At 47.3% G+C, this 23,239-nt stretch overlaps 1 protein-coding gene across 3 annotated transcripts in view; it reads right to left on the bottom strand.

The window, feature by feature from the left end:
• Positions 1-7,483: 7,483 nt before the first annotated feature.
• CA5A (carbonic anhydrase 5A) overlaps positions 7,484-23,239 on the bottom strand; it is a 40,435-nt gene continuing 24,679 nt past the window's right edge. Inside the window, exons 4-9 of one of the 3 annotated variants that reach the window (XM_066243378.1) lie at positions 21,800-21,895; positions 21,582-21,644; positions 14,046-14,201; positions 10,775-10,873; positions 10,222-10,270; positions 9,151-9,232 (exon numbers count right to left, since the gene is read on the bottom strand). In XM_066243378.1, the coding sequence (XP_066099475.1) occupies positions 10,265-10,270; positions 10,775-10,873; positions 14,046-14,201; positions 21,582-21,644; positions 21,800-21,895 (420 nt within the window). In that variant the 3' untranslated portion in view covers positions 9,151-9,232; positions 10,222-10,264. Of the gene's footprint in view, positions 9,233-10,221; positions 10,271-10,358; positions 10,874-14,045; positions 14,202-21,581; positions 21,645-21,799; positions 21,896-23,239 lie in introns of those variants that run through there. The other 2 variants (XM_066243376.1, XM_066243377.1) reach the window with 2 other exon arrangements.

Here is a 23,239-nt window from a genome sequence, read left to right as displayed (position 1 = left end):
TGCAGGGGAGCGGGCCTGCAATGTCTGTGATCTTACGCTCAAGCCAGTGACCTCAGGGTTTCGGACTGAGGGAGGAAGGGCTGACTGAGGAATTTTGAAAAGTAACAAACCACAGCTGTAGCCCCTTTCATCAGTTCCCTGAAATAAACTTGCAGCAAACAGCAAGAAAAATGGGATATGTGAACAGTCCAGGACAGACGGTCCAAACCTCCTCACTTACCCCCTCCCCTCCTGGAGACGCAAAAGTCATGTAGGTCTGTAGACAAAAAAGTCAAAGAAATCAGGCACTTGTCACGTAAAAAACTAAAGCTGTAGAGGTATAGAAGATTCAGAAAAACTAACTTTGGGGAGCTTGTGCTTTGGTGCTACTAGCCCCACATGCTCTGCTGGCTACTAATAAATCCTTCTTCCTCTATCAAGTTGTCTGGGCAGCTTATCATCCTCCACTTGCGGCCATTTGCTGCTACAATAGCAATCACAGGCCAGGACTTATAGATATTTTATGTCATTAATTCTTGCGTCAACCATAGTTAGACCGTATTAGTAGTGAGTATTTGTGCTGGAGAAATAAGGCAATTAGTAAGTATAATAAGTGGCCAAGCCTAGCTTCAGACCAAGGGTGGGCATTAAATGCTACAGCTGCACTGTGTCCTTTACTCAGGCAACCAGGACACCTGCCCTGCCAGAACGGATGCAATGTTGCCCTGCAGAGGTCCCGAGGCCACACCGGGTAGCCTCCACACAGTTCCTGCAGATGCTGATATAGCTTGCAAATCGGCAGGACCCAGGGGTTCCTCCCTCCTTAGACTGGCCATCTCCAGGACATTTGGCACCTGGTCTTTTCATGGATTGTGGCGTGAAGTGTGGGGTCTAGGGTGATGAGGTAGCTCCAAGTGGTCAGTCAGCTCTTGGTTGCCAGCTCAGGCCAGCAGGAAAGAAGTTGCAAGGACTGGGTGAGGGGGCCCCAGCACCATCCGTCCTGTCTCTGTTGACAATTCCATCCCAAGTGGACATGGCCATTGGCTACTTCTGTTCTCAACTCCCGTGTGACTGGAGAGCTCCCTTTGGAGAAACCAGGTGGCCTCCTGAGGAGATCCTGCTCACTGTGCCCAATAGTGTGCGCGCACTCCAGTCTGGGACTACTACATGTCATCCCAACTGCACTCTGGCTCCCTTCGGCCCATGGGGATCAAGGACCTGGTCCCAACCATTTTCCTCTTCCTCCATTCAGCAATGCATTTGCCCACCCCACCTTTTTTTTTTTTTTTACTGCATTTTGCCCTTTTTACATTCAAGAAATGAGTGGGAGATGGAAAAACAAGCTACGACTTATCTAAAGTGTAGCTCTCACAAGTTAAAACAGGAAGAAGTCGGAGGTGCAGGGAATGGAAGATCTCTAGCCTTATCAGATTTCTCCGCCTTTTCCCCCAAGCTTTCACCCCCCACCTTCCTGGGCCACTGAGGGCAAATTTTTCCTCTGAACTGTTGGCAACAAGCATCTTGGCTTTATCCTCAACACCTCACTTTCTCTCGGAACCCACTAGCCAGCAGGGCTGGATCACAGGACAAAGGTCTCCAGCTTCCAATCTGCTCACCACCACAGCATGGCTTTGCACGGACAGTGTGCAGTTCACATGCGTCTCCTTTCTGTGAGGACACAAGTGAGATGTGCCTGCTCTGAAGCGTCCCCACTCCCCTCGAGTGAAGCCCCATCTTTAAGTGGTTCCCAAGACCCTTCTGGACCTGTCCCCTCTGATTCCTCTTCTCCTGACTCTTCTGCTCCCCCTCACTTCATCTTGGCCACACTGGTCTTTCTGCTGCTCTGTAACTTTTCAGAAACCATCCCCACGTTCTGCACAGCTCCTCCCCTCACCTCCTGCCAGTCTTTGCTCAGATATCTACTTCTCAGGGAGACCACCCTGACCTGGTACCTGGCTCCCTGCCTCCAATCTGCTTTTTCTGGAGCTCTGGTCACCTCTAGCATATTCCATATTTGCTTATTACACCCACCATCTTGGTACTGTCTGCCCCACGGATTCAAGCTTCACCAGGTCCAGGGTCTGGGTGCTTTATAGTTTCATCCACTGATGTACCCCACTTGTCTTGCACAGTAACTGGTACATACTGGTGGGACATTAAATTGGAGTGATGTTATATGTTTTATCTTGAAACACTGAAAAAAATATCAGGAGGCCCTGGCCGGTTAGCTCAGTGGTAGAGCGTCGGCCTGGCATGCAGGAGTCCCGGGTTTGATTCCCAGCCAGGGCACACAGGAGAAGCGCCCATCTGCTTCTCCACCCCTCCCCCTCTCCTTCCTCTCTGTCTCTCTCTTCCCCTCCCGCAGCCAAGCTCCATTGGAGCAAAGTTGGCCTGGGCGCTGAGGATGGCTCTGTGGCCTCTGCCTCAGGCGCTAGAATGGCTCTGGTTGCAACAGAACGACGCCCCAGATGGGCAGAGCATTGTCCCCTGGTGGGCATGCCGGGTGGATCCCTGTTGGGCGCATGCGGGAGTCTGTCTGACTGCTTCCCTGTTTCCAACTTCAGAAAAAAGAAAAAAAAATCAAGGAATATGTAAGGTTGAAATATAAAAAGCCTATTGTTTGATGTTTTGTTTGATTTATGTGGGTGTGTTCAGGGATCTATAGCTCCTATAGGGTGGGCCCTTCTGAATTTTCAGAATTCAGTAAAAAGGGTCAAAAGATTTTATTTTACTTAAAAATAATTTCCCTATTTCATTTTTACTAAAAAGTAACCCAAAAATCTACAACTGACACAGGAAATTCTGATGAAGGGAATACCCTTGACACTGAAAATACACACAGCCTTAATCTTCAGTGGAACACTTGGTGAGTATATCTTAAGGGTGGCAGGAACAGAAGACTTTTTTTCCTGTTGGCGTACATTTGAACATTTCCATAGAAATGGAAGCCAGGACAAGTTGACTCTCACATTGAACTTGCTCTCACCTTGCCCTGGACTGCAGGGAGAACTCATCTCACGGGTCACATCCCGGCACTGAGCGGTACTAACCTAGGTGTGCGTGCACTAGGAAGCTGTTCTTGTAATTCTGTAGAGTTTGGAGAGACTTGTGTTCTTTGCAGACAGAGTTTTCGGAATTGCTCACTCCAGCTACTTGGCCTTCCTCTCAGTTTTGCACAAGGCCACAGGGCAGATGCCAAACACACCAGCTTAGAGAGAGAAGGTCAGATCTGCGAAGGCAGATTTGGGAGCTGAGAGTTCAATCCTATACTTAAATGTTCACCACCGGACACAGTGCCTCTACTGTGAGAGCCCACACACCGCGGCTACTCCGTAGCGCTCCGCGCTGACCCACGCCCGCCCCCACACTCACTCTCACACACAGCAGCAGGATGCGCAGCAGCACAGAGGAGAAGGTGACTTCTCCTAGGGTGGGGCTGATTTTGTGAAAATATTACAAAAGAGAAGGCACTTCAGCTGAGCCCGAATGATAGAAATATGTTCACAAGCAGGGCCTGAGGAGAAGCGCGTTCCCAGAGGAGAGGACAGCAGGACTGAAGGCACCGAGGTGAGAGCCCACGCTGCTAATTGGGAATGGCAAGGGGCACTGAGCTTCATCAGCTGGAGCAGCTCATTCACTTTCTATTGAATGAGTGTTTATTTGGTGCTGTGAACAAGCAGATGTGTGAAGACACCACCCTCTCAGGGCTAACCTCCCAGAGTGAGAAACCGTGGTGAGCAGCTAACAAGCATGGTAACATGCTAACTGTGGACGGAGATGAGTCCGGGTCCAAGCAGTGGGGGTTGAGGATGGCAGGGAGGCCTGTGGCCACGGCAGAGGCTGAGAAGGAGGTTGAGGGTGCGGGTGATTCATGCAAATAACTATGGGGACAACCAGCCAAGCGAAGAGCCCTCTGTGCAGAGGTCGATATGGAAGGAAAAAGCTTGTGCTCAATTCCAAGTGGAAAAGCAAGTCTCAGTTTTGAACAGGGAGGCAGATAGTCAAGTTGACATTTCCCCTCCCAAATCTCTGTACTGCCAAGAGAAGAATGGAGTAGGTGGGCATAGGCAGACCCTGGAAAGAAGTGGCAAAACCAGGAGGCTAGTGATGTAATTCTGGCTAGAGATGGGGCCACCTTGTGGCAGTCACAGAGGAAGTGGAGAACAGTGAGTGGGTCTGAAATATGCAACAGAATACGGGTGCTGCCAACAGGACCCACCGATACCTGGGGTGTGGGGAATAGGTGCCATGAGAGGTTTCCCCAAGGCTGGCCTGGGTGCTGGGTGGATGGAAGTGCTGTTTACTGAGATGGGGTCAGCGGGTGCCTTTCAGGAAGAGAGACAAGCCCCAAGGTACCCCTTTATTGCTGGGGATAACTGTGCACCAGGTGCAGTCTGGGAGCCCCCAGGAGGCCTCTGTGAGGAGTGGGGTGTTTCCGCTGATAGCAGAAGGAGGAGCAGTTGGGAGCAGGTGGAAGAGGGTAGGTCCAGCCAGCCAGGACCAGCTGTGGGGAGTGGCCAGATTCCTGGTTGGCACAGAATGGGCAACAGGGAGGGGATGGCGAAAGTGAGCCCGGGTCACCACATGAGAACTGTGGATTTTTCCCATGGGCAATGAGGAGGGGATTTAGTCAGGCTTGTGGCCCACTCTGCTCATCACTCAAGAACCAGCAAGAGAAGGAGAGGGGAGGATAGGGACAGCAGTTTGCTGTGAACCTACAAGCTTCTCACTCATTTGTATTTTTACAAAATGAGAAAATAACATAAAAGCAAAGGGAGGAAGCCTTGAACTTTAAAAGTTGGGCCAGAAATTCTACAATACAATCCTAAACCACAATGGTGTCACAGTGAGAGCCATCCCGCAAACCCACAGACCTTGACTTTGACTTCCGTGCCTGGCTGCCACTCCGGACAGGGAGTGGAAGCGCCTGTGTTTGTTTTATTGTGCTGTTGCTTTGAGGGCCGAGATCAACGTCTTTCCTCTCGGCGTGTTTGTGGTTTCATTGCAATGCGTCAGGCTTGGTGTGCTTACTGGGGAAATCTGTGTCTCAGCGTTAACACTGGTTTTTAAAAATAACTGACAACGGAGAACGTCAACCAGGAGACAAAGACGTTTGTGCATTCAGAGGAAAGAACTATATCAACAGGAAAAATGAAGAGAAAAGCACCCCACCTGTTTTTGGAATTCTTGTTGGGACATGTACAATATTATCATGTGGTAAGTGGAACCGAGATCAAGAAGCTGTAGTTTTCCCTCCCTCCTGCAAGGCTCCTCTGGACACCTGGGTTTTCCTCTGTCTCAAAGTCACCATGGAAATGGCCCATGGAAAACTGATGCATGGCTGCTTTTTGCACATCCAACTCAAAGACCCCACCCTCCAATTACTGTCGTTCTTTCCATGTCTGAGAATGCTACCCTCATAAGCTGCAGGAGATCTGAGCAGGTGCCTTTTTTGGGTGGAATTTGGAGATACAACTGCAGGTTATTATAGAATATGATTTCTCACTAAATTGCCAAGTTCAAGACTATTTTTTGTTGTATTCAGAAGCCTGAATTTCTTCTTTTATTTAACTGTGCACATCAGGGAAGTCAAAAGCAAAATGCTGCACAGGCCCTGGGGGACTGCCTACAACCCAGAGGTCGCAAGAGTCTCCACCCCTCAAGCGAGCCTCAGTTTTCCCATGAAGACCATGTCATAGAATGTTTGTAGAACTTGTTAGAACAACTGAATGGGAGTGCATGCTCTCATCCTTGGTATGCAATCCAGTCACTGGGAGCTTTGTAAAAACCATTCCTTAGACCCAAGGTAGCACAAGCTTTGGGGGTCAAGGCTGGGGCTGTGGTTCAGACTCACAAGGAGGGTTGAAGATTACTGAATATGTATGAAAATACTGAGCCCTTGTCTGGCTGGGGACGTAGCTACAGATGTGGGAACTATCAGTGATCGTGATATGCTCCGCTGCTGGGTAAACTCCTAATTATTGATTATCAGTAAGTAGGGATATCAGCTTAGAAGTAGAACAAAAACATGTCTGTTTTGTTCACATTCTTTTATCAGTATCTACAGTGTGTCCGAAAAGTCATGGTGACTTTTGACCAGTCACAAGAAAGCAACAAAAGATGATAGAAATGTGAAATCTGCACCAAATAAAAGGAAAACCCTCCCAGTTTCATACTTATTCAGTGCAGTTTGATGTGGGCTCACGCACAGATTTTTTAGGGCTCCTTAGGTAGCTATCCCGTATAGCCTCTACAGACTCATCACTGACTGATGGCCTACCAGAATGGGGTTTCTCCACCAAACTGCCGGTTTCCTTCAACTGCTTATCCCACTGAGTAATGTTATTCCTATGTGGTGGCGCTTCGTTATAAACGCGCAGATATTCACGTTGCACTTTGGTCACAGAACACACTGAACTTTCCTCTGAACCGTCCACATCTCGACTGGCATGGCCGTGGGCTGCTCCGCTGTATACACGGTGTTACGTTATCATCTGTGCATGTGCACATGCTGCCACATCATCCTACAGAAACTGGGAGGGTTTTCCTTTTATTTGGTGCAGATTTCACATTTCTATCGTCTTTTGTTGCTTTCCTGTGACCGGTCAAAAGTGCACCATGACTTTATGGACACACTGTATTTTGACTCCTTTGAGCCAATCCTTTTTTCACCCAGCATCACCACCAAACTCAATCCTTTTAAGAGCCAAACATATTTTATTTTAAACTATTTTTGTTGAGAATGAATGACTTGGTCTGCCTCCATAAACAGAGCTGACTTCTCTTGATGGTGCCAGGTACCTGGGGGCAGTGTGTTTCCCGATGCACTTTGTAGGTAGCTATGGAACACTGCGAGGGTGGGCCTGTCTGCCTGGCCTCTGCTTAGCGACTCTGGTGACATCCCTGATTCTGCAGCCCCTCAGTGTGTCATGGTGCTTCCAATCTCCCAACTGCTTCACTTATTCTGGGAAGTGCTTGAGCCAACGTCCCAGCTGCCTCACGTCCTGTCCACAGAAGCTCAGAAACCTGAGCTCTCTCTTGAGTGGGTAAGCAAAGTATTTCTTTTTTTTTTTTTTTGTATTTTTCTGAAGCCGGAAACGGCGAGAGACAGTCAGACAGACTCCCGCATGCGCCTGACCGGGATCCACCCAGCACGCCCACCAGGGGGCATCGCTCTGCCCACCAGGGGGCGATGCTCTGCCCCTCTGGGGCGTCGCTCTGCCGCGACCAGAGCCACTCTAGCACCTGGGGCAGAGGCCAAGGAGCCATCCCCAGCACCCGGGCCATCTTTGCTCCAATGGAGCCTTGGCTGCGGGAGGGGAAGAGAGAGACAGAGAGGAGGGGTGGGGGTGGAGAAGCAGATGGGTGCTTCTCCTATGTGCCCTGGCTGAGAATCGCACCCGGGTCCCCCGCACACCAGGCCGACGCTCTACCGCTGAGCCAACCGACCAGGGCCCAAAGTATTTCTTTAAATTGAGGTGCAATATACACCTTGTGAAGTATGTAAAGTGCATGAATATTGAGTGTTCACCTCAGTGGTCTTTTACATACATACAAACCCATGAAACGAATGCCCAGGTTAAGCGGCACTGCCCAACAAGGTAGCCACTGGCTGGCCATGTGTAGCATTTAAATATTAACTAATTAAAATCACGTACAATTAAAATCCAGCCTCTCAATCACACTGACCACAGTTCAAGGGCTCAATGGCCAAGCGCTGCTGTATGTAGGACAATGCAGTAGTTCTGTCATTCTACCACAGGAAGTGCTATAGGAGAGTACAGCTCTGGGACATTTCTCATACCTACCCCAGCAGTTGCTCCAACTCCATTGCACCTTTTCAGTCCATCCCCCTCCCCCAGAGCTGCTGCATGCTGCTCTGCTGAAGTTGCTACAGGCTGGTTTTGCATACACAGTTCACTGAATAGTGGCCCAAGATGGTCACATCCCTGTGACCTTACACAGTAAAGGAACTTTGCAGGTATAATTAAGTTTAAGATTTTGAGATGCTAGAGTATTCTGGATAGATAGTAAATCCAATGTTATCACAGAGTCCTTCTGAGAGGGAGGTAGGAGGTCACCAAATTGTGGTCATTTGTTACAACAGCCATAGTAAACTCTCCTTATGAGCTAAAGTCCGCTTCACTAGACACTCAGAATGGCCACATTTTCTCAAAAGACAAGAAATATTTTTGGGTCCCAACCAAACTTAAAAATATCTCCTTTCCTCTTGGACATCGTATGCCTCTGGCGATTGAAGCTATCTGCCTAGCCAGAGTCCTGTGCTCAACTGCAACAGCCATGCCTCAGCCCATCACTAATGCACCCAAACTTTTGTTTTGTGGTGAAATAAATAGGACACCAGAGCCTTTGTGAACCAACATTAAAGCTCGTTGTGGCCTGGCCTGTGGTGGCACAGTGGATAGAGTGTCGACCTGGAACGTTGAGGTTGCTGGTTTGAAACCCTGGGCTTCCCCGGTCAAGGCACATACAACAAGCAAGCAATGAACAACTAAATTGAAGCAACTGTGAGTTGATAGTTCTTGCTCAGTCCCCCTCTCCTCTCTCTGTAAAATAAATACATAAAATCTTAAGTAAAACAAAACAAAACAAAACAAAAAGCTTGCTGCGCCACATCTGCACAAAGCGCTGCGATGTGATGGGTGCCCGTGAGCAGCTCTCCCTTTCCAGGGAAGCACGTGTGTGAGGCAGTTTAGGATTGCTTTCTCTGCAGTCGCTGCCAGACGTTGAGTACCTCAAAGCCAGACTGTAAATTGCTGGTAATATAAGGAGTTCTATGATTGGGGGAAATTGGAAATCTCTGCCAAAACAAACCACATTCATTATACAGGTTCCCTTTGATTTTAGATGTTATTTGTGGGCCATAATGAGTATATTCATTTATTATTTTTTATTTATTTATTTATTTTTTTTACAGAGACAGAGAGAGAGTCAGAGTGAGGGATAGACAGGGACAGACAGACAGGAACGGAGAGATGAGAAGCATCAATCATTAGTTTTTTGTTGCACATTGCGACACCTTAGTTGTTCATTGATTGCTTTCTCATATGTGCCTTGACCATGGGCCTTCAGCAGACCGAGCAACCCCTTGCTTGAGCCAGCAACCTTGGATCCAAGCTGGTGAATTTTTTTTGCTCAAACCAGATGAGCCCACGCTCAAGCTGGCAACCTCGGGGTCTCGAACCTGGGTCTTCCGCATCCCAGTCCAACGCTCTATCCACTGCACCACCACCTGGTCAGACAGTATATTTATTATTTATTTCTTATATCTCAATATGAGATGGAGTTTATCACTACCCCTTGGTAGACAGAATAGCATTTGCTAATTTTTCTGTGCTGTTTTTCATTGTTTATCTGACAGTCAGATAATATTGGAAGATAACATGATTAGGCTGTTTGTAGAGCTGCATCTCTACCAGAGGGGAATATTTTAAATGTTCCAAAAATAAAAATACTATTATCATTAGGATATTAGTCAGCCTTAAAAAAGAAAAAGAGAGACATTCTGACACATCCTACAACATGGATGGACTTTGTGCACATTATGCTGAGGGAGATAAAGCGGTCACACAAGGACAAATACTGTGTTATTCTATTCATATTGTTTCCTAGAGCATTCAAAAAACTAGAGACAGAAAGTAGAATTATGGGTGCCTAGGGCTAGGGGGGAGGGGAGAATGGAGAGTTAATTTTTTTGTTTGTTTGTTTTACAGGGACAGAGAGTCAGAAGAGGGATAGATAGGGACAGACAGACAGGAACGGAGAGAGATGAGAAGCATCAGTCATCAGTTTTTCGTTGCAACACCTTAGTTCTTCATTGATTGCTTTCTCATATGTGCCTTGACTGTGGGTCTTCAGCAGACCGAGTAACCCCTTGCTCGAGCCAGCGACCTTGGGTCCAAACTGGTGAGCTTTGCTCAAACCAGATGAGCCTGTGCTCAAGCTGGAGACCTCAGAGTCTCGAACCTGGGTCCTCCGCATCCCAGTCTGATGCTCTATCCACTGCGCCACCGCCTGATCAGGCTGGAGAGTTCATGTTTAATGGAGACAGTTCAGTTTTACATGATGGAGAGAACTATAGTGATGGATGGTGGTGATAACTGTACAACCCTGTACACTTATAAATTGGAATGCTCACTTTCTGCAAGTATGCACTGAGGAAAGGCCATGTGAGGACACAGAGAGAAGGCACCATCTGCAAACCAAGGAGAAAGGCCTCACCAGAACTTGGCGATGTTGGCACCTTGATCTTGGACTTCCAGTCTTAGAACTGTGGGAAAATACATTTCTGTTGTTGAACTTCTTACTTTGGAGATCATTTGCTATAATAGCCCCAAGACACACAAACTCTTTTTCCTGGGAACTATTGGGGTGGCAATGAGTGTGAAGAAGAAACAGAGAGCACCCACCTGGAGAGAGGAAAGCATAGAACTGAGAGAGGGCTGGGTGGATGACTTCAGTCATGGGGGTGGGACTGGCTCAGCCCCCTGATGTCCCCATGCACTGCTGTGAGTCCCATGAGATACTGTGTGTCCCTGATATCTATTCCCCAACAGCTTAAGCTTCTTTGAAGTGATTCTTTTCATTGTAACTGAAAAGTACATTGAGTAAAACAGTAATCTCCATCTCTCTAATTTCAGAGGTTACATGTGACCACACCAAGAAACTTGGGAAACACTACTTTTTCTATTTAAAGTCAGTTCTACACATTGATTTGGATATAATGAATTTAGGATCTGGTGCCCGCCTCAGGGGCCTGGAAGGATGAACGGACCTTTCGGTTCATCAGGGGTTGAAGTGGGCGGTAATTGTTCACCATCGTCTTCTCTTCTTCACCAAGTGCAGTAAACAATAGCGTGCGGAATGCGGCCAGCTGGAATAGAGAGCAAACTACCAGAGTAATCTGGGTTCAGGGACAGAGAGAACCAGCTCCCAAGTGTCCCTCGTGTCTTATGAAGTCCCTTCCCACATTGAATCAGGGATGGCCCTGTGTGGCTAATATGACACAGGGTGACTCCTGAACTATGTCAAGAAAGGCATTGCAGCCTGACCTGTGGTGGCGCAGTGGATAAAGCGTCGACCTGGAAATGCTGAGGTCGCCAGTTCGAAACCCTGGGCTTGCCTGGTCAAGGCACATATGGGAGTTGATGCTTCCAGCTCCCCCCCCCTTCTCTCTCTCTGTTTCTCTCTTTCCCTCTCTCTCTCCTCTCTGAAAATGAATAAAAAAAAAAAATTTTTTTTTAAAAAGAAAAAAAAAGAAAGGCATTGCAGATTCCACGGTGGTCTCTTAGATCACTTGCTCTAAAGAAGCCAGCTGCCATGCTGTGAGGACATGCAAACAGCCCCATAGGGAGGCCCATGTGGAGAGGAACTGAGCACACAGCCAGCACCAACTTTCAAGTTACTTGTGTAAGCCACTTTGGGAAGGAATCTTCCAGCCCCATGAAAGCTTTCAGAAAACTGCAACCCCAGTCAACATGTGACTGCAACTCCATGAGAGAGCCCAGACCAGAACCACCCCAAATTCTGATCCATAGCAACTCTAAGAGATAATAAGTGATTACTATTTTCTTAAGCCACTAACTTATGGGGCTATTTGTTACACAGCAATAAAGAACTAATGTATACAATATAATTGTTAAAGTAACATTTGATTCACTTTTCACTCAAGAAACTAAAAGATTATTTTCATGTGTCATCTCATTTGTTCTCAGAATGAACTCTGTGAGAATAACTCCTGTGTTTAATTAATACAGAAGTTTAATTGATACAGAGTTAATACATTTTATCTACATAATGACCACTTAATGAACGAGTTAGAGCTGCATGGCTGATGAAGTTCCCTCTAGAGTTGTGTTGGGCATGGTGTACACACTCTCCCATGAATTCAAACTCAGTGTTCTTTTGCACGTGTTTTTGACTTTCTCAAAAATGCAGCCTTTCTCCTCTCCTCCACTTGGCAATCTCTTTCCCAAGTGTCCAGGGGGTGCATACACCACCTCCCCAGTTCCTTTGGTCAGGGTAAGGAGCTTCTGCTCAGTATTTTTATATAATACTCACTCATCACTCTGCCTTAAAACTATTCACTTACGTTTCCATTTCTTACCAGACAGCAGTTTGCAGAGACTGACATCATTGTTTTTGTATTACATTCTCCTTTCTCCCCTTCTCCCACCCTTTTCTGCTACAAACTCGACACAGGATAGGTGCTTATTACATGTTTGTTGAGTGAAAGAGGAGTCTTGGTGACTAGGGCCATTCTTCCACCAAGGCCTTCTTGATGTCTGCAACAGTTCTGGTTTGGGGGTATGATGGGTAGTCTGCAACCCACATCTCAACGTAAGCAAAGGGCATCATTCCACCACTACCCCCATGACTTTTAAATGAGATTTTCATAGACTCGTGAGGCAGGAAGAACCTTCTAAGAGTGCATCTAGAACCAGAGGTGATAAATATTGCTGTGATTGATCAGAAATGTCTGCCCCGGGCAGGGGTGGGAGAGTGACACCATACTTGCTGTGTAGTTATCATCCCTAAATCTAAGCTGCCCTAGACAGATGGACTTTCTCCCGATTCTTGAGATTTCCAGAGGGAAAGATGCTATAACTTTAAAATACATATATACACATATGTAACATCACTTATTTAAAAAAAATAGACTATTTAGATACAAAAATAGAAGAAAATAAAAACCATTGCAGATCATGACACTGGGACAACAAGTAATGAGTTTTTGGTGTGTATCTACGTGATAAAGTTAGGGTATTTACTGCTCAGTAAGTATTCACTCACTTCCTCTCTGCCTCACTGACTCTGGCCTTGCCATTGCGACTTGTTTTGGCCAACAGGACGTGAGCAGGTGTGATGCAAGTAGAAGCCTGAAGTGTGCATATATGGTTTGGCTTGTCTTTTACATTTTTGTCATTTACCGTGAGAAGCCGCCCTTGGTAGTCACTGGTTCAAGGAGCATGAGAGGCACTGGGCCTGATCCAACCAATCACTAACTTCTATGAAGCCCAGCCATCCACAACCTAAAATAGAACCTCATCACCAACCCACAGACCCGCAAGCACAGAAAACAAATGCTTGTTATAAGCCATTGAGTTTTGGGGTGGTTTGTTACATAGAATTATAGCAATAGTTGACTAATACAATCCATCTGGAATTTTCACTCAAAATATATAGTTCTGTAACTTCTTAATATAGTCTGTGAGAAAATCCTCTGGAGTCTTAATTTCTTACTGTTCTATCATTCAGAGAAAGTGGAACAAACTAAAATGTTCTCTTCTTCCTCAACAATCCTATTTCTTTTTTTAATTTTTTTTATTCATTTTTTTTAGAGAGGAGAGAGAGGGGGAGAGAGAGAAGGGGGAAGAGCTGGAAGCATCAACTTCCATATGTGCCTTGACCAGGCAAGCCCAGGGTTTCGAACTGGCGACCTCAGCATTTCCAGGTTGACGCTTTATCCACTGCGCCACCACAGGTCAGGCCAACAATCCTATTTCTTTAATGGCTTTCCAACATTCATCTGTGACATCCCTAACTTGGTTAATTTATTCACCAACAAATACCTACCGAGGGCCTATTATGGGCTAGGATCTGTGTCCCAATTATAATGTCACTTCTGTTCTTTTAAAGTAACTTTACCCTGACAAAGATTGAAGAGGAAGCATTGACCGAATTCAACCATTAGTCATTAGGGATACTTGCCACGTTCGAACTCTAAACCACTGAAGATTAGATAGTGCTAAACTATAACTGTTTCCCGCCATATCAATTTCCTCTTCTCCTTCTCTCCCCGCTTCTCTCTGTATCTCTGTCTCTCTCACACACTACTATCTCAAGTTAAAAAAAAAATTGTAACTTCAGGAACCTCTGCTCAATCTCAACAAACTTGCATTTCAGCTGGAAAATTCTTCTTGTGCAGGGACCTCCCAAACATACCAAAGGATAGAACTCCATGATGCTTGCTCACAATATCTTAGCTACACTGTCAAACAATTTCTTTAAGCCAGTCCCACTACACCCTCTACGGCACAGCTCACCTGGTTCGGAGCCACTTCAATGGGCTTTTTCTGGATGATCCAGGTGACCGACTCAGTTAGTGGAGGAGTGGTGAGGGAGCCCGGGTAGGTCCAGTAATCCCGGCAGGTGGGCAGCAGACAGGAGGGCTCGAAGGGGCCCAAGGCCGCCTGCGCATCCTGAGAGACAGAGGCCACAGGCCGTGTCAGTGCTCAGGCGGAGACGCAGCGGCTCAGGAAGGAAGGAGACAGCGCGCCATCTTTATCTCTGAGATGTGGCTCTCACGTCTCTAGGAGGGAAGTGTGTTCCCTGAGATACAGGCTGTGAGGCCATGGTTGAGATATATATATATATATATATATATATATATATATATATATATATATATATATATATTTTTTTTTTTTTTTTTAGAGAGAGAGAGAGGAGAGGGAAAGACAGAGAGCGAGAGAGGACAGACAGAGAGAGAAGGGGGGGGAGGAGCTGGAAGCATCAACTCCCATATGTGCCTTGACCAGGCAAGCCCAGGGTTTTGAACCGGCGACCTCAGCATTTCCAGGTCGACGCTTTACCCACTGCGCCACCACAGGTCAGGCTATTTTTTCTTTTAAAGTTACTATTTCCATATACCTAGGCTGTGAACATACTACACATTTAAAAATTGTGGTAAAATAACATATATAACATGAAACTTCCCATTTTAATCATTTTTAAGTGTATAGTTCTGTGGCATTGAGCACATTCACGCTCCTGTGCAACTGTCACCACCATCCGTCTCCGGGACTTTCTCAACTTCCTAAACTGGAGCTCTGCCCCCATTGGACACAAACTCCCTCTCCCTCTCCCCCAGCCCCTGGAAACCACCATTTTACTTTCTGTCTCTATGAATCTGACTCCTCTAGGGACCTCATATGAGTGAAATCACGCAATATTTGCCCTTTCATGACTGGCTTATCTCACTTAGCATAATGTCCTCAGGTTCATCCATATTGTAGTATGTGTCAGAATTTCCTCCCTTTTTAAAACTAATGTACCATATTGTATTTATCCATTGCTTGTATCTCTTGGCTATTGTGAGTAATGCTACCGTGAACAAGAATATACCAATATGTCTTTAAGACCTGGCTTTCAATTATTTTCTATATGTACCCAGAAGAGGAAATTTTAGATACTATGGGAATTCTATGTTTAACTGCTAGACTGTTTCTCAAAGTGACTGTCCTTTTAAGACAGCTTGGCTTCTCTTTAAAGCAGCCGTCCTGATGTAAGAACCGTGGTAATGACATTCACTCAGGAAGATGCCCTGCATTGAGCCTGTTCCCTGACTCTTAAGCCAGAATTTTCCTCCTCACAGGGAACAGGTGGGGTTGATGGACTTGGATGGCTCTTCTCAACCACTGTGTGCCTGGCCCTGTGCTGCTCCCACAAGGGACTCCCATCAGCACATCCTGCTTGGGATCCCTGTGTTCAGCATTCATGTTCGCTTGCTCTCTGTCCTTTATAAAAGGATAAGGAGAAACCTGCCTCTCTGAGTTCCAGGTGACACGGATGGGATGCTCCCCTTGGTTCATTCATTCACTCACCGCTATACGTTTAGCACTGACAGTAAACCTGACTATCTTAGGATCTGGAGCACAAAACCACTGCTTTTGTGGCACCTTACTGGAGGAAAGCAGAGACAGCACACCAAATAATAAGTAAATACCTAGCAGTTTACATGGGGATAAGTAAATACCTAGCAGTTTACATGGGGATAAGTGTGATGGAGAAAAATAAAGTAGGGCAGTGGAGGGGTGTTATCAGAGAGGTGGTCCTGAAGGCCTCACTGGGATGGTGACATTTGAGCAAAGAGATGGAGGAGATGAAAGAAGAGGCTATGCAGGTTCCAGGGGTGGACAAAGCCTGTGCCAAGGCCCAGACAGGTGTGGTCTGATGGCTGGAGGAACAGCAGAGAGATCATGCGACTGGAATAAGTAAATGAGACACAAAAGCAATAAAAAGAGATGCAACGGGGGGAACCAGCAGATACAGACACCCCTGCTTCTGCCTGGGGCTGGGACCACTGAGGAGACCCAGACAGGTGTGGTCTGATGGCTGGGACCAGCAGAGGCGGGAGTGAGGGGCTGCTCTCTGGGACCTGCTCAGCACAGCACTGGGACACAGAGCGGCAGGAGGGCCTTTGGGCCAGTGTCCACTTCCTTGTAAGCCAGAGGCATCTGAGCAGGCTTTTGCTCAAAGATGAAAGGATCCCTTGTGGTCCCTGGGGTTGACAGGCCCAAGATGGTGGCTCCTAACTCTCTGTAAATTGAGTGAGGCTGAAAGGCTGAAGTGGGGACATGCCTGCAATCAACATAACACAACCAGCCTCAACTCCGGACCTAGCGTGGGCCAGGCACTGCGGGAAGATATTCAAGCATGAAGCAAACATTTTCTTGTTCCCAAGGAAGGGGGCCTCCCTGCATATCAGACTCCTTCCCCTGAGCATTCAAAGGCAAAAACAAGGGTCCCGATGACCTCGCTGGTACACCAATGGCTGGCTTTTATCAGTCAGAAACGGGAAGATGTTAGCTAAGCTGCCGACAAGGAGGTAAATTGGTTCACAATGACAGACAATTACAAGGTACCTTGCATGTGCCGATGTTGTTTCAGTTTATAATTATATAATTATCTAGGAATATCTTCACAAGAACATTATTGTCCTGGCCAGTAGAGCACCGGCCTGATGTGTGGATGTCCCTCCTGGGTTTGATTCCCAGTCAGGGCACACAGGAGAGGCGACTATCTGCTTTTCCACCCCTCCCCCTCCCCTTTCTCTCTCTGTTTCTCTTTTCCTCTCTTGCAGCCATGGCTTGATTGGTTCAAGCACAATGGCCCCAGGTGCTGAGAATGGCTCTGTGGAGCCTCCACCGTAGGTGCTGAAAACAGCTTGGTTGCAAGCATGGCCCCAGGTGGGGGTTGCCAGGTGGATCTCAGTCAGGGCACATGCAGGAGTCTGTCTCTCTACTTCCCCTCCTCTCACTTGAAAAAAGAAGCGGGGCGTGGGGGGGTGGGGGGAGAACATTATTGTCCTGGCCAGGTGGTGCAGTGAATAAAGCATCATCCTGGTGCACTGAGGTCACAGGTTTGATTCCCCAGTCAGGGCATGTACGAGAAGCAACCAATGCGTACACAACTAAATGGAACAACTAAATAGAACAGTGAATTGATGCTCCTCTCTCTCTCTCTCTCTTTCTCTTTGTTCTTCTCTCTCTCTCTCTCTCTTTCAAGTCAGTAGAAGAATTAAAAAATAACACAGCATTATTGAAACATAATTCATGTAGCATAGAATTCACCCCTTTAAAGTGTATAATTCTATGACTCAATTTTAGAACATTTCATCACCTCAAAAAGGGAACTCCAGAAAAGAAAAATCCAATAAATACTGTTTGGCCACCACTTCTCCGAACCTCTCCACCCTTGCCCCACACTGTCATAGGCCCCACTAATCTGCTCTCTGCCCACTTGCCCGAACCTCTCCACCCTTGCCCCACACTGTCATAGGCCCCACTAATCTGCTCTCTGCCCACTTCCCTGAACCTCTCCACCCTTGCCCCACACTGTCATAGGCCCCACTAATCTGCTCTCTGCCCACTTGCCCGAACCTCTCCACCCTTGCCCCACACTGTCATAGGCCCCACTAATCTGCTCTCTGCCCACATGGATTTGCCTGTCCTGGGCATTACCAATAAACAGAATTACATAATGTCTGGCTTCTCTCACTCAGTTTAAAATCTTCAAGGTCCATCATGTCATAGTGTGTTGAGGCTTCATTGCTTTTTGTGGCTGAATGATGTTTGGTCTACTTAATTCTTGAAGGAAACAGGTCCCACATGCACAAGGGACAAAATACCAAAGGTACCAGTGGATGTGTGGTGACAAATACATCCCTTCTCCCTCCCCTAATCCCCAGCCCTGAAGGCTGCCAGGCACCTTCTGAGATGATCACCTTGAATTTTCAGAACCACCTTTTATTTTTATGTCCTTTTTTTCACAGAGACAGAGAGAGTCAGAGAGAGGGATAGATAGGGACAGACAGACAGGAACGGAGAGAGATGAGAAGTATCAATCATCACTTTTTCGTTGTGACACCTTAGTTCATTGATTGCTTTCTCATATGTGCCTTGACCGTGGGCCTTCAGCAGACCGAGTAACCCCTTGCTCGAGCCAGCAACCTTGGGTCCAAGCTGGTAAGCTTTACTCAAACCAGATGAGCCCGTGCTCAAGCTGGCGACCTCAGGGTCTCAAACCTGGGTCCTTCCGCATCCCAGTCCGACGCTCTATCCACTGCGCCACCTCCTGGTCAGGCTATTTTTTATGTTCTTGATGAAGAAAGTAAGATAGACATAAATGACACTCCCAAAATCACACAATTAGACAGTAGCACAGCCCAGATGCTACAGGAGGTCTGTCCCATGTCAAGGCCAGGGCTGGTCCCTCCCTCCTAGGGGGTGGCAGGGTGATATAGAGGCAGTGGATCATATGGCAGAGCAGCTAGGGGATGCACCGCTCTGTCCACTGCCAGTTTCTTGCCAATTAAAATCTTGAGAGGTCATGTACATATTTCAGTAATGTCCCCAGGAGCTCTGTGTCCTGTCCCTATAGCACATTAGGGCTCAGAGCAGCCTATGATACAGAAAACCATTACTGGTTGGAGCCCGCAAAGCAAGTCAAGACCCTTTCTTCCTTTTCTTTTTTCTTTTTTTCCAAGTGAGAAGAGAGCAGATAGACAGACTCCCACATGCACCCTGACCAGGATCCACCTGGCAACCCCATCTGGGGCCAATGCTCTGTCCATCTGGGGCCATGCTTGCAACCTAGCTATTTTTAACTCACCTGAGGCAGAGGCTCTATGGCTCTATGCAGCCATCCTCAGCACCCGGGTGATTCACTCAAACCAATTGAGCCATGGCTGCAGGAGGGGACGAGAGAGAGAGAAAGAAGGGGGGGGGGAGGGAGGAATAGAGAAGCAGATGGTTGCTTTTCCTGTTTGCCCTGACCAGGAATCAAACCCAGGACATCCACATGTTGGGCCAACATTCTACCACTGAGCCGACCGGCCAGGGCTTCAAGGCCCCTTCTTGATGTGTCTGTCAGCCCCACTGGCTAGAGCAGGGGTCTCAAACTTGCGACCCGCGGGCCGCATGCGGCCCGCCGAACAATTTTGTGCAGCCCGCAGACTAATCCACGAAGTTCAAAATATTTTGGATAAAATTAAGTAAGCCTAGGGGCCTACTTATATTTTTCATTTCTCTAGCATCCTAGCTAGATATTAGCTTAGTTAACAGCAGTTGTGATGCGAACTACAGTTTCTGGTCGTTTTGTGACACCGAGTAAACTGCATGTACGATTGTGCTTGTTGTACTGATTTTTTTTTGTTTTCAACTGCAGTGAGAAAAGTGTTGCGTAACAGTTGCCTTTTGTAGACCTAGTGCGGCCGCGGAACAGCTGTGATCTTGCTCTGCGGCCCACATGCTGAGTTGAGTTTGAGACCCCTGGGCTAGAGTGTTAGCTGGGAGCACAGGGCGTGGTTGGGACCACCACCCACCACAAATACAGACAGCCCAGATCCTGGTGGATGGGCACCTACTCCTTACGTCTTCGCTGTTCTCTTTTCTAAAATGTACATTCTATTTCAGAAAGAGGGAAGGTAGCTTACAAAGAAAGCTCAATTCAGTACAACTCAGGAGAACAAAAATGGAAGAAAAGGCAAAAGCATTGGGTTTGGAACAAATCAGTAGTCTCCAAAGCTTGGTGGGGCTGACTGCACGAAGGCTTTGGGATGGGACGTGCAGGGTGGAGCACTATTCTGTGTGGCCCTGGGTGGGGAACCCGTGGCTCTACAGCCTTGTAAAAACCATTAGAATGTACACACCAGAGGTGACTCATAACACTGCAAAATTGGAAGCATCGCTGCAGAACCCAGGATGGATACAGGCTGTGACAAATGACTGATGAATTGCACTTTCCAATGGAGAACCGACTCTTGTGCTCTGAGGCTGGGCCCTTTGCCGCTTAAGATGTTAACTCTAATTTTTCAGGTGAGGAAACCAAGGTCCAGAGATGGTCATTAGGACAAGAACTGAGCCCAGACAGCATCTTTGGTCACTTTACTGACACCATTTCTCCTATGTGGTTGGCCCAGGAGACCCTGAGTTTGCCCGAGTTGGGATGGGGCATGGGGGAGAATGCTCCAGAGCCTTCCTTAGAAAGAAAACAGTCCCCTGAGTAAACAGGACCTCACAGCCAGCTCCTTTCTTTCCCACCAGGAGGTGGAGACCACGCCATGTAGGAGGTGGATGCTGGTGGGAAAAACATCCCAGGTTTACTCTGGCCAAAGACCAGCAAGGAAGAGGATGCTCCAAGCACCTTGACCTTGTGGAGTTCCTGAGCTGGCAGACGTGGCAGCGGGAGTAGGAAGACTGATCTGGTCTTGGTCCCACAGGGCCCACCCGGAGGTCAACATCAAAGGGAATGCACCACACAGATCAAAGGACCCCTGTGAACCAACCTAGGAAGGGCTGACCTGCAGCTTTCCTGTAGAGCGGAGCTCACCATTGTTAAGACAGGTGGGATCCCCATCCGTGCACATGTTCAAGGACCATGGTGACTGCTTCCGTCTCAGAATGCTTTTTGTTTAGTAGCGAACAAATAAACTGCATTTCTTTGAAATTTCCACTTCTGACTGCATTTCTTTGAAATTCCCACTTCTGTATCAAAGTCCTTTCTTAGCCCGATGTTGGGGAAAAGCTACATTGTTACAGTCCTTGTCATCTTTTTGATGGTGCTTAGTGCAACAAGGATCCCAAGGGGAGCTGGGCCAGACCTGCTCTGTCACACGAGAGCGGTGGGTTTGCAGGATCTCCCCTCTTTCCCTCGTTCTGTGCTCTCAGGCATGAAGATACTCCAGGAGTATTCCAGGTGGCACTTGGGTAGGCACTCTTAAATGTTAGTAGATATTTCAATCAGTTAAAAAAATTTTTTTTAATTTTAAAGAGGAGGGAGGGAGAGAAAGAGAGAGAGAAAAGTGGGGAGGAGCAGGAAGCATCAACTTCCATATGTGCCTTGACCAGGCAAGCCCAGGGTTTTGAACCGGTGACCTCAGCATTCCAGGTCGATGCTTTATCCACTGTGCCACCACAGGTCAGGCTCAATCAGTTTTAAAACAAATGTTATCGCTAATGGATGTCATTGCCTGGGATAGGACCTGTGCAGGGGGACATGGCAAAGGTCTTCAAATGCTGCCTGAACAACTGAACTTTGGGAGACTCAAATCAAGTCCAGCAGCCCATTTATATTGAGAAGGGAGGGCCCCGGGAATAGCAGTGACACAATGACGTCAGAGAGCGAGCTAGCTAGTGACGACTGGAGTTAGCCCCAGTAAAGTCCACTTCCAGAACGGGACCCAGACCCTCTCTGCAGCACTCTTTGGATCAAGCTGTTTTTTCCCCCCTTGCAAATGAGCCAGTACTCCAAACAATTTTGCTTTTCCAACTATGCTCATTTTGATATATTTAGCTTACCTTATGTTTTATTTCCGGCAAGACTTCTACCAGCTTCTGCAGTGCATCATGATGGGCCCCCAGCTGCACAGCACAGACATAAGAAATGTTTTCTCAGAAAGGCAGAAGACAAGGTGACAAGCACACCTCGCTCTACGTAGACTGTGTTTAAAGAGCAGCTCTCAGTCACTGCACAGCACTTTCTTTATTAGAAGAGCTATGCCCTAGTCACAGGTTACCTTTAAAAATACACCTATCACAGCCAAGCCGTTCTCTCCCATCACCGCTGCTTTGTAATCTTGGTATTTCACAGAATTCCAGTGAACCAAGTGCAGCTGAAACACAGGAGAAAGAGAAGTTATACCTATCACGATGCAGCAAGAAATAAAACAGTTGCTCCCCTTCTGCGTGGCAGACCTATGTTTCCATTTAACGACTTTAATGAGTTCGGTTGCCAGCAGCGGCTAAGTACTGCCAGCACCACCAGCAGCATGCTTGGAGCCCCAGAATGGTTGATAAAATCAGATGGTAAGGGCCTCCAGAGTTTTCGGTGGGAGAGAAAAAGGCTTGTTTTAACTTTGTAAAATAGGAATAGTGGTTGGATTATTTGCTATTTTTCACATTTCCTTGTACATGGTTTGCCAGATCAAATACAGGACTCCCAGTTAAATTTGAATTTCAGATAAACAACAAATAATTTTTAATCAACATTGCATTTTTTCCTACATTTTTACCCTTCCTTGAACTTCCTCTGTGTCCTTAAATTTTATACTCCTCCCATTTTCCCATGACCAATTTGGCACCAGGATTGGCCAGATGACAAAGATCTAAGTCAGGGGCAGGGGACTGGTGTGGGAAACAGGCTTTCCTGGGTTCTGGCGAGCAGGAGGCCCGGTGAGGACACCTGGGCCGGGCTTTGGTTCTCTGTGATGAGAGTATGCGGTGCTGCCGATGCCGGGTTTAGCTCAGAACCTGGAAGGGTCCTGAGTGTCCCTACATATTTCCTTCTACAGGAATGAGCTGTGGTGCAGGCCTTTCTGAATGGTGACCCAAATCCCGCGTCTGCGAGGAAAGAGTCAAGCAAACCCTCCCCATGCAGCTGCTGGATTCCAGGGCCCCAGGGTCCTCTGCCAGGTGGCTGGACCTCATTCCCAAGTCCCTGTGTTCCCAGCCAGGTGCACTGGGGACAAAGAGGGTGGTAAAGCCTCTACCCACCCACCCATAGCTTACCTGGAACCCCCCACCTGCTGTCCTATTGCAATCTCCCAGAAATAGAAACAGCTGAGCCCACAGCCCAGCCTGCAGCCTCTTTCCTTCACAGACACCACCATTGAAGTTGGTTTTGCCTTCCAAGCCCCCGCAGGAAACAGCACCCTCTAACATGCGTCAAAGGCATGGCCAGGAGGGATCTGACTCATTGAGAGCCCCTGGTGAGGCCCGTGGCTGATCTTGCCTCTATGCTAATAAATTACAACAGCCTCCTCCGTTAAACTATTTGTTCATGAAAAACCATTGTGCAGATACTGTACACAGTTCATATTGTCAAGTGAAAAGAAGCATGTTGGAAGCCACTGTTCCTTCATTTTTGTCACATTTGTAAATATGTGTATAACAATAGATGTAACACCCTATTTATAAGCTATTCTCAGAGGTCACCTCTGGGTGTGTGATGACAGGTG

Source organism: Saccopteryx bilineata, chromosome 9 (genome assembly GCF_036850765.1).
Source record: "Saccopteryx bilineata isolate mSacBil1 chromosome 9, mSacBil1_pri_phased_curated, whole genome shotgun sequence".
Lineage (NCBI taxonomy): Eukaryota > Metazoa > Chordata > Mammalia > Chiroptera > Emballonuridae > Saccopteryx > Saccopteryx bilineata.
This window is presented reverse-complemented; position numbering and strand designations above follow the sequence as displayed.